General features: G+C 49.0%; 1 protein-coding gene across 6 annotated transcripts in view; it reads right to left on the bottom strand.

Annotated features, from left to right (window-relative positions):
* EFCAB6 (EF-hand calcium binding domain 6) overlaps window positions 1–11,529 on the bottom strand; it is a 202,197-nt gene that overhangs the window by 95,904 nt on the left and 94,764 nt on the right. For all 6 annotated transcript variants that reach the window (XM_074271902.1, XM_074271905.1, XM_074271907.1 and 3 more), the window contains 3 exons: window positions 8,194–8,304; window positions 5,129–5,237; window positions 1,338–1,508 (listed from right to left, as the gene is read on the bottom strand). In XM_074271902.1, the coding sequence (XP_074128003.1) occupies window positions 1,338–1,508; window positions 5,129–5,237; window positions 8,194–8,304 (391 nt within the window). The remainder of the gene's footprint in view (window positions 1–1,337; window positions 1,509–5,128; window positions 5,238–8,193; window positions 8,305–11,529) is intronic.

The raw sequence follows: 11,529 nt of genomic DNA, 5'->3' as shown, positions 1-11,529 counted from the left end.
CTCAGGGCTGACCCGGCCTCCCAGCAGTGCCCACCCACCACTTCCCCTCCCCACTCTGGGGTCCATTTTATGCTTCCAACAATGACTGACACACCAAGCCAATGAGTGGGAGCCTCCAGAAGCGATCTTGCCCCTTCCCAGTCTGTTCTTCCCCACAGTAAATCCAACTCAATCCCACAAACATTTAGCACTTACTTGTGTGCAAGTCGCTCTACCAAGTGCTGGGGACACAAAGGCAAACACAAGGCAATCCCTACCCTCTAGGAGCTTTCATTGCACTTGGGATGTAGCACAGAGATGAATATAAGGGGAAGGGGAAAGAAAGCGTTAATGGCATGTCCACCAGTTTGTCCATCCATAGGCCCAATACCCTACTCCTGTCACCTCAACTCAGTGATGACCCTGGTCCTCCTGGAATAGCTCTACCAGAGCATTTAGACCCTGGACTAAAAGTCCACATGGGTACAGAGATAGACAAGACAGACAGACAGATAATGATAGATGAACAGAGATGGCTAGACATAGATAGATAGATAGATAGATAGATAGATAGATAGATAGATAGATAGACAGACAGACAGAAAGATGGATGGATGGATGGATAGATGAATGGATGAATGGATAGATAAATAGATGGATAGACAGAAGGATGGATGGATGGATGGATGGATGGATGGATGGATGGATGGATGGATGGATAGATGAACACAGACAGATAGATAGATAGATCATAGATAGATGATGGATGGAGAGGGATGGAGGGAGATAGATAGATAGACCAAAAGATGGATGGATGGATAGATGGATAACATAGATAGATGGATAGACAGACAGACAGATAGATAGATAGATAGATAGATAGATAGATAGATAGATAGATAGATAGATAGATAGATGGTGGCTGAATAGATAAATGGAGATAGATGATGGATGGACAGAAAGATAGATGTATAGACAGATAGAAAGATGGATGGATGGATGGAAGGATGGATGGTTGGGTGGATAGATAGATGATGGATAGAAAGATAGAAAGGTAGATGGATAGACAGAAAAATAAATAGATGGATAGATAGACTGGTGGGTGGATAGACACAGATAACTAGATTAGATAGATATAGATGGATAGACAGATGGATAGACTTTCCCCTGGAAATTCCCATGAAGCTCTACTTTCCCCGCTCCTACAGAGATGTCACCAGCCCGGGCAGGTTTCAGGCAGGGTCAGTCCGCCGCAGGTCCGCAGAGCGCTCCCGCGCCCCGCGCATTTCACCGGCCTTTCTCTCAGGGCAGGCAGGAAGGCTGGCCCTGGCGGCTGGTGGGGCACTCAGCAGACTCACCATGGAGCTGTCCTCCTCCAGCAGGTAGAGCAAGGTGATGTAGTTGATGTAGCCCGAGCCTGTGGGGTCCAGGATCTCCATGAGTTCTTTGTATTCCGAGTCACTGACCTTCCAGAGGACGGTGCTCAGGATGTGCCGCATTTCTTTGCCCGTGATCTTGCCATCCTGTTTCTGATTTGGGCACCAGGTGTGGAGGAGGAAAGGGAGGGAAACAGAGAGCGGCGTCAAAGAAAGGTCACAGCTGTGATTTGGCCACCTGTGCCCGCAGGCAAGCAGAAGCCGGGGATCCGGCCCTCCCCTTCCTACTTTTGTTGTCTCCTCTGTGAAATGGGGGCAATCATGTGTGGGGGGAAAAAGTTTCATGGGAATATGTGATTATAAGCAAATATGTGGTACATTTGGGGGGAGAGGACCCGGAAAGATCCAGGTTGGAGATGTCAGAGGAGGGGCAGGGGAAGGACCAAGCAAGGATTAATGTGGAGAAGACTTGGAGAGAGAAGAATAATGAGTGAGGGAACTGGGAAAAGGAGACCCCAGAGGCCACCGATGGGGCATTGTATGAAGCCAGGAGTCAGGAGAGTGAGTTCGAATGCAACCCCCAGCTATGTGACCCTGCTCCGCCTCAGCCTCCTCCTCTGTGAAATGAGACTCCTCAGGAGTCCCTTCCAGCTCCCATGAGCTGCCCCTCCCCATCACTCCACCTGTGGCTCCGACCTCTGGTCCTGCCCTCACCCACAAATGTCCCCCAGCCTGTTGATGAACACTGAGATTCCCTAAACAAACAGGAATGGGGTGTTATTGTTCCCTATCTCCCTCCCAAACCTGTTCTCCCTCCACCCCGTGAATCCATATCTCCTCCCTACCTTGGCTCCACTGGGCTTTCTTGACATCCTCTTTTTTACCCTTGAACCCCATGACCCTTGTCTTCTCCCCAAGGATACTTGGGCAAATCCTAACCCTTCATTACTGCCCACTACTACCACCTTACTGCTGACTTAGCTCCTCTCCACATCCTGCTTCACAGAGGAGGAAATCACAAAACCAAACTGTTCTCCCTCCCCTCCACCCTTTTACTTTCCCTTCCCTCCACCCTTTCACTTTCCCTCCCCTCCACCTTTTACTTTCCCTTCCCTGCACCTTTCCCTTTCCCTTCCCTCCACCTTTCCCTTTCCCTTCCCTGCTCCTTTTACTTTCCCTTCCCTCCACCTTTTACTTTCCCTTCCCTCCACCTTTTACTTTCCCTTCCCTGCACCTTTTACTTTCCCTTCCCTGCACCTTTTACTTTCCCTTCCCTCCACCTTTTACTTTCCCTTCCCTGCACCTTTTACTTTCCCTTCCCTGCACCTTTTACTTTCCCTTCCCTCCACCTTTTACTTTCCCTTCCCTCCACCTTTTACTTTCCCTTCCCTGCACCTTTTACTTTCCCTTCCCTGCACCTTTTACTTTCCCTTCCCTCCACCTTTTACTTTCCCTTCCCTGCACCTTTTACTTTCCCTTCCCTGCACCTTTTACTTTCCCTTCCCTCCACCTTTTACTTTCCCTTCCCTGCACCTTTTACTTTCCCTTCCCTCCACCTTTTACTTTCCCTTCCCTCCACCTTTTACTTTCCCTTCCCTGCACCTTTTACTTTCCCTTCCCTGCACCTTTCACTTTCCCTTCCCTGCACCTTTCACTTTCCCTTCCCTGCACCTTTCACTTTCCCTTCCCTCCACCTTTTACTTTCCCTTCCCTCCACCTTTTACTTTCCCTTCCCTCCACCTTTTACTTTCCCTTCCCTGCACCTTTTACTTTCCCTTCCCTCCACCTTTTACTTTCCCTTCCCTCCACCTTTTACTTTCCCTTCCCTCCACCTTTTACTTTCCCTTCCCTGCACCTTTTACTTTCCCTTCCCTCCACCTTTTACTTTCCCTTCCCTCCACCTTTTACTTTCCCTTCCCTCCACCTTTTACTTTCCCTTCCCTCCACCTTTTACTTTACCTTCCCTGCACCTTTTACTTTCCCTTCCCTGCACCTTTCACTTTCCCTTTCCCTTTTTTCCTCCCCTGCAAATCTCCATTCATTTTTCTAACTACCTATGGCATTACAATGATTGTAAGTGCCTTGAAGGCACTGATTGTTTTGTTTGGGTCCTTGAATTGCTGCCAAAGGTATAGAACTTAGGTGTTTGTTGATGTTTACCTTTAAAACAATGTTTTGCTATCCAACGTCCTATAAATGTCACCTATTTATTATTATTATATTGTTCTCCTTAGTCAAAGGGCTAATTTATTTTAAAGGAGCAACTTAATTACCCAGAAAGAGGTTTCATTCAGCATGTCCTTGTAGGGCCTAAATAAACTTACTCTTCACAGAAACTTATTATTTTAATGGGAAAAAAACCTAAGAAAGCCACCTATCTTCATGGCATCATGAGACACCCATATTGCTCTCAAGAGGTGTAGTTACTAAGCTACAAAGGCCCCTGGGCTCCCATAGGCCATTCCATCCTGCCCCAAGGGCTCTGAGAGCTCATAGCTTCTCCCTCTTCCTTTAGTCCCTGGGTGGGACTCAGCCATCCCATCCCATCCTGCGCCTTCTCCTTCTTCCTGTTGCTCCTGCGGCCCTGTTCCATTACCCCTTCCATCCCAAGCTCGTATCTTCTCTCCCTTCTCTTGGTGTCTAGAAGGATTAGGAGAAGTGAACTCCATAGAAATTCTCCAGCAAATGATCCTACCATAGCTCGCCTGTCTCAGGTCCCAAGAGGCCTCTTCCACTAAGTTACATGAAGCTTTCCTATCCTGGGCCACTGGAGATTTCATCCAAGAGGGAACCGGGAGGCCCTAATGGCAGGCACGGTCCACCCAGGAACATCCAGCAGCAAGGATGGGTATCTCAATAGCCCTTATTCCCAAAGTCCCCCAGGAGACTCCATGACAACCCTCTGAGGGGCTGGAGGAGCCACAGGCATTATTATTACATTCCCAAACTGAGACTCAGGCTGACCACACAGCTAATGCCCAAGATGGAACCACTGCACCACACTGCTCCACTGCACCTTAATGGGGAAAATCATCCCATTTATCAGTACCAGGCTCCTGGGGGGGCTTGATATGCGTGATACCCTAATGTTCACTGAGCCACCTCTCAGCCCCACCAGATTGGCAGGGCCATTTTATGGCCATTTTACAGAGAGCAAAACTGAGGCCCTGAGAAGTTGAGGGGCTCCCTGCTTGTTCTTTTTCTTTTAAGCTTGCCTTTTAAAAAGACGTATCAACCTAGGATATACTATAAGATATTTAATATGTATGGGAATGCCTGCCATCTAGGGGAGGGGGTGGAGGGAAGGAGGGAAAAAACTCGGAACAGAAGGGAGTACAAGGGATAATGTTGTAAAAAAAAAAAAATTATCTATGCATATGTACTGTCAAAGAAAATGTTATAATTATAAAAATTAATAAAAAACAAAATTAAAAATTAAAAAAAAAGCAGAAGAGCAAGGAAATAGGTATCCTTGCAGCATTATGGTGATGAAGACAGGAAAAAAAAAGACGTATCAAGGCAGAAGCAAGTGTAAGCCTTTCTGGCCCACAGCTGTGAGAGGAGTTGGACGGGTCCTTCACGTGGCTTCTGACTCTGGAATCTGGGATCCTGAGCTGTGTCAGAGGCAATGCCCCTAGTTAAGGGTATGGGGGCGCTCTGGGCACCAGGTGGGTATAGGCCCCAGTCTGGGCAGGGATGCAGGGCAGCTTCAGTCAGTCCCTGCTGGTGGCCCATGGAGACGAGGATCCCAGAAGGACCAGCCTCCGACTTACCGGGTTAATCGTATGGAAGGCCTTCTTCAAGGCGAAAAAGTTGTCATCCACCAGCCGGCACAGCTTCACCAGAATGCTCTCCTTGAAGACGGGCTCTGATCCAGAGACCCTGAGGGGAAGGACAAAAGGAGGCAAGGTCCTCCTCTCCTGGCCACTGAGCCTGCCCTAAGCCTGGGGACCCCCGGGACCCTCCTTCGAGCTCGGCCGGCCAGCCACAGTCACCGGGGTCTGTCTGCTGGTCATCTTGCCTACCCCCCAAGGGCAGAGCTGGAGCCTGAGCTCTAAGCCAGAATGCCTCCAACGGCATCCCCTCTTGTCCCTGATTCTCCTTCCTGGCAGCCAAGGCCTAAGCCCACGCAGTGGCTGCTCACCACTAGGCAGGTACTTTGTCACTGAACAGATGCCTGATGGGCACTGGATGAATCCCGCACAGGGCAAGTGGAAGAGCTTTCCAGAAAGCAGCCGCAGACAAGGAGTGGGTCTTATAATGCAAATCTAGACACACAGAAATATATAAACAAGCAACGCTAGACATACACGTATCTGCAAACACGGGTATGTGCGGGTCCGGGCGTGTGCTTATGTAAAAGAGCAATGTTGGGTTTGCAAAGTACTTTACAAATATTATCTCATTTGAGCGGCTAGAGCATTTTTATCGGCCCCAGTTCACAGATGATGAAACTGAGATGGGCAGAGTTTGAGTTGGCCAATTCACACACTCAGCAAAGCTCAGGGGAGGCTAGATAGAGCCCCAGCCCTGGAGTCAGGAGGACCCGAGTTCCAATCTGGTCTCAGACACTGAACACTTCCTGGCTGTGTGACCCTGGGCAAGTCACTTCACCCCAGCCTCAGGGGAAAAAAAATTAGCAAAGCTCTACATTTGAACTCGAGCCTTCTTGACTTATCCATCCTTCTCCACAACAGCTGGTTTGGTACAATATTGATAGTGGGGTCCCAGGTCACTAGGTGAGATTGGCAGAAAAAGCCTGAAGTGCTGATAAGATTATCATACTCCTTGAAGCGAGCAGGAAGGGCCCTGATGGGCACCAGCTCAGCCTTACCGTCCCACCCCTGTGGAGGTCTTGGGAAACCCCGCCTTACGACAATCAATCAGAAAGCCAAGTTATGATGTCAAATCCCCAGGTTAAATTTCCCAATAAATCTGCCCATGGCCTAGACCTTTCTTTGCTCCGTCCATTTGGTGCTTTCTTCTCACCCCCTGCCCCAAGCCTCGTGGGGTCTTTCTCCTTGGTATAGCTATAAATCCCTTTGGGGGTCAATGGGCCAATCACTGGGGTAATCCTCTTCCCCTACTAGGCCCTGTTGTCTGCTAAATGCCTTTAGGACTGCCAGTTAAGGGTATATTCCCTTTCCTGGTTCACTGTGAGTTTCACTGGAAACTTTCACTGGGGAACTTGCCTTTCCCCTTGTTAATAGTTAAAACCCTCCTTCCTCGCTCTCCGTAGGCTCTCTTGGTACAATTTCCTATTTACCCCTTCTGGTGAGTCCATTCTACCTCTTCGTTTTGTCCAGAGCCTCTTCTCATGAATAAAGGCACCGCTGGGCAAAGAGAACGCTAGGAATTCTTCACATGGGCCTTGGGCCTCCGGCCTCCGCTAGAAATTGCTACCCCAGTCTCATCATTGGGTGCTGACCCTAACATTGGGTGCTGAATCTCCCCAATTGACATGAGACCTTTTTTTAACTTTGGGAACATAACTCTAAAATTAAAATAGAATTAGAAAAAAAAATTTAGAAAATAGAAAGCGATAGGAGAATGTGATTCAGCTTACATACATACCCAATTGTGTTCCCTGCACTTACTGAAATAAAATAAAATAAAAACGCCATTAAGTCCTTTGCATCCTCAGCACTTGGCCCATTGTAGGTACTTCAGGAATATAGTTGAACTGATCTCACCTGTGCCAGGTGCAATGTCAGATGCTGGAGATATAAAGACCTGACCTTGAGGAGTTTACACTGAAATATAAGGAGGCTTGGTGACCAGGAAGCATGTGGGTATTGGGCAGGACAGATGGCCAGGTGCCAGTGGGGGCTCGGCCACTCTCTACACCCAAAGTCCTTGTCATCGCCAAACTAACAGAAAGGGCATTAGAGGCAGGATGGCTGCCTGTTTTATCGCCGGGCCCCAAGGGCCATGGAGCTTGGCCATCTACTTCCCTGCGGCCCAGATCCTCACATGCGGATGTTTCTCCCTTGAGAACCCCAGGAGGGCTCCTAGCAGCCTTGGCACATGGCACCTGTCCTGCACTTAGCTCAGTGCTTATGAACCGGGCCTAGGGGTAGAAGCCCGGTTTACATTCACTTATCACTTGTACTCCAATAGCCCACCAGGAGGATTCAGTTAAAGAAAGGAGTTCCTAAATGGAGTGGATTAACTGCCTGAGATGGGGGGGGGGGAAGGCTGGTCTCCCACTTTGCCAGGAGGAAGAAAGGGCTGAGTTCAGAAGACCCTGGGTGAGACAATTAACAAGAGGCTCAAATTAGATAGTTTGTAAAGTGTTTTGCAAACCTTAAAGATCTCTATAATTACAAGTTATTTAGTTGTTTGTTTACTGTTTTGTTTAAAACATTATGTTTTGTTTAAAACATAAGTATGTTTTATCATTAAATTTAATAGCGTAGATCCACTAGCTCAGGAAAACCTGGTATTTAGGAAGGACTTTTAAAGAGTAAGTAGCCTGGTCTTGGGATCCCAGCTCTATCACTATTGGCTAAGCACCCGTAGGGGTTGTCACCTCATTGCCCTATGCCTCAGTTTCCTCATCTGAAAAATGGGCATAAAATTCCTTGCCCTCCCTTCCTCCCTAGATTCTTTTGAGAATCAGATGAGAAGATACATATGAAGGCTTCGCGGTCATGAATGGCTCTAAAAATGGGAATTATTTGCCCAGAATATTTCTATGTCTATGTACTTGGATAGCCCTTTCAGTGAGACCCATCTGCCATCCCTCAAATAACCACCAAAAGAATTCCAACCTTGTGACTTCCCTCCATATTTTAAACAAATTCATTTCACAAAGGGAGCGGAATATACAACGTACCTTTTCTTTTTCCTCATGGGAATCATGTTTCCGTTGTCAGCTAAGGCGCAGTCCTGACATTTTCTTAAAAATTGCTTCCAAGCAATTTTACCAGTGGTTTTAAATCCTAATCTGGGTCAAGTAAAATAGAAATGCTGTTTTAAACAGGTTTATCTCTATTGGAGGCACCCTGAATTCAGTGTTAGGAAGGCAGCAGGTTGGTGGCTACCTCACAACAGAGGAGCCACAAAAAACCTTCAAGAAAATGGAGTCCAGAGTGTGTGGCTTGTGGGGAGCGAAGCAAGAGACGAGGAGGGGCTGGGATCCCAAACTTCAGAGTCCGGGCGCCGAACCAGAGGTGAACCAGTAGAGATGCCGCGGCCCTCCGCCCGACCGCCCTGCCCTGACCCCAGCCGTCCTGGCGCTGCCCAAGCCCCAGAAGATGGGGAAGTCGCTGCCTTCCCAGGAAGCCCACTCTGCACCCAGAGAGCGCCCATCTTGGGAGTGTTTCCCTGCTGTGGAACTCCAGTCTTAGCCTCCAGAGTGTGCCTAGCTCAGTGCTCTGGGGCCAAGCAGAATCAGACTAACCCCTCTTCTAGGCAACAGACTTTCATGTCCCTTCTGGTTCTCAATCAATGGTCCTCTGCCCCCCACCCTCGTCCTGTGCCTCAGCTCAGTCTAAAATTCCCACTGACGCCAACGAGTTTTCAGCCTGGACGGTTATTCTCCCTCCTTTCGACACTTCCCAGCTCACCAAACTCCATCCTACACTCTGGTGCTAGCGCAAGACTCCCCTTGAAGGCTAAATTGGGGGGGGGAGGATTACATCATCTCCCTAGCTAGAATTTACATCCCTCTTAATTCAGCCCACTTTTTCTGGCTACCTTTTCCCAATAAACCATGACTCTCCCTTCCTGCGCTTGTGAATTCAGGAAGGCCAACCATGTATTTCTACTGAATTTCCCTTTGGGATCTTATCTCTATCATGTAATTGGGGCTTAGAACCATGCCCGGCATGCAGTAGGCATTTAATAAATGCTTAGTCCTTTCCTCTTCCCTCCCTTGCAAAATTAGATGGTTGGTAAGCCTGGACAGTGATAGTGGGAGGAAGGGGAGTGGCGGTGATGGGGAGGATGCTAGTTCCAGACAGCTGATCTACAGATCCCTGGGCCCCAGACCCAGATTCATTCCGTGGTGCTCTTTTCCTGCTCCAATTCCAGATACGGCTCCAAGATACTGAAAACATCATCTCACCGCCAACTTGGACAAGCTGGCGATGGATTCCTGCCAGGGAAGCATTTAGAGGTCAGCCCTTTCTAGCTAGGTTCATCTGGAGGCCATCCTAGGGGAGCTGCATTGTGGCTTATAGGGGGGTGACAGTCCAGGCTACCAACAGCTGTATTTCATCTACTGACAAAGTCTTCAGCGTTATGGAGGCTCAGCCTTCCAGTAGTGAAATGAGCAGCCAATGAATGGAGGGTTGGAAGCTCTGGGACTCAATTTTTTTATTTTACCAAGCTTTTTATTTACAAAACGTCTGCATGGGTAATTTTTCTACATTGACCCTTGCTAAGCCTTCTGTTCCAAATTTTCTCCTCCTTTCTCCCACTCTCCCCCCTAGATGGCAGGTAGTCCCATACATGTTAAATATGTTAAAGTATATGTTAAATCCAATATATGTATACAGTTATGCAGTTATCTTGCTACACAAGAAAAATCAGATCAAGAAGGAAAAAAATCTGAGAAAGAAAACAAATGCAAGCAAACAGCAGAAAGAGTGAAAATGCTGTGCTGTGGTCCACACTCAGTTGGGACTAGATTTTCACTCAGGCTGGGGGAAACTTCCTAACAAATCAAGCTCTCCTAAAATGGGAGAGGCTGCTTTGGGAGGTGCTGAGTCTCTTGTCAATTTAAGAACGAGTGGGAATTGTAGGGACACCATTGTCACAATGATAATATTATTGCTGTTGCTGTGATCCTGGTGGTGATCAAAGGGAGGGTTTCTACTCTGGGATAGGCTGGCCTTGGAACAGGGGATGTCAGAGCCAGGAAGGCGATTAGAACAGGGAATGTCAGAGCTGGGAGGGAGATTAGAACAGGGGATGTCAGAGCTGAGAGGGAGCCTAGAACAGGAGATGTCAGAACTGGGAGGGAGCTTAGAACAGGGGACGTCAGGGCTTGGAGGGAGCTTAGAACAGGGGATGTCAGGGCTGGGAGGGAGCTTAGAACAGGGGTTGTCAGGGCTGGGAGGGAGCTTAGAACAGGGGATGTCAGAGCTGGGAGGGAGCTTAGAACAGGGGTTGTCAGAGCTGGGAGGGAGCTTAGAACAGGGGAAGTCAGAGCTGGGAGGGAGCTTAGAACAGGGGGTGTCAGAGCTGGGAGGGAGTTTTGAACAGGGGATGTCAGAGCTGGGAGGGAGCTTAGAACAGGGGATGTCAGAGCTGGGAGGGAGTTTTGAACAGGGGATGTCAGAGCTGGGAGGGAGCTTAGAACAGGGGATGTCAGAGCTGGGAGGGAGCTTAGAACAGGGGATGTCAGAGCTAGGAGGGAGCCTAGAACAGGGGATGTCAGAGCTAGGAGGGAGCTTAGAACAGGGGGTGTCAGAGCTGGGAGGGAGCTTAGAACAGGGAATGTCAGGGCTGGGAGGAGCTTAGAACAGGGGAGGTCAGGGCTGGGAGGAGCTTAGAACAGGGGATGTCAGGGCCGGGAGGAAGCTTAGAACAGGGAATGTCAGGGCTGGGAGGAGCTTAGAACAGGGGATGTCAGGGCTGGGAGGGAGCTTAGAGCAAGGGGTGTCAGAGCTGGGAGGGAGCTTAGGACAGGGGATGTCAGAGCTGAGAGGGAGCTTAGAACAGGGGAGGTCAGAGCTGGGAGGGAGCTTAGAACCGGGGATGTCAGGGCTGGGAGGGGGCTTAGAACAGGGGATGTCAGAGCTGGGAGAGGCCTCTGGACACAATGTCAGAGAAATAGGGGACAAACCATCCCAGGCTTGGTTTGGGGCATTTTCTCAGATGAGATGCACTTTCTCCAATGAGGCAATAAGGCTCACATCTCAAACAATGAAAGAAAGAACAACATCATAGTTCCCTAACAGACAAAGGCCCACAAAGCAATGCCCAGCCGTGGGCCTCCCTAAGTAAGTTGGGAGATGGGAGGGGAAATCAGTCAGGATTCTAGAGCATGCACCAAGATGACAGCTTAGTGCTCAACGTCCACATGAACTAAAGCCCCAACCTTCGTCTGCAGCAATGAGAGACCAGGAGAATGAGGCAGGGTTCCACAAGGAACCTTGTCCTACGCCCTTCCCTACAGCCCCATGGAAAAGTAATTGGTCCCTCTTGCCTGTGGATTCACTGC

The sequence above is a fragment of the Sminthopsis crassicaudata genome, chromosome 5 (assembly GCF_048593235.1).
Source record: "Sminthopsis crassicaudata isolate SCR6 chromosome 5, ASM4859323v1, whole genome shotgun sequence".
In the NCBI taxonomy this organism is placed as follows: domain Eukaryota; kingdom Metazoa; phylum Chordata; class Mammalia; order Dasyuromorphia; family Dasyuridae; genus Sminthopsis; species Sminthopsis crassicaudata.
The sequence above is the reverse complement of the archived record's forward strand: the minus strand, read 5'-3'. Positions and strand labels throughout refer to the sequence as shown.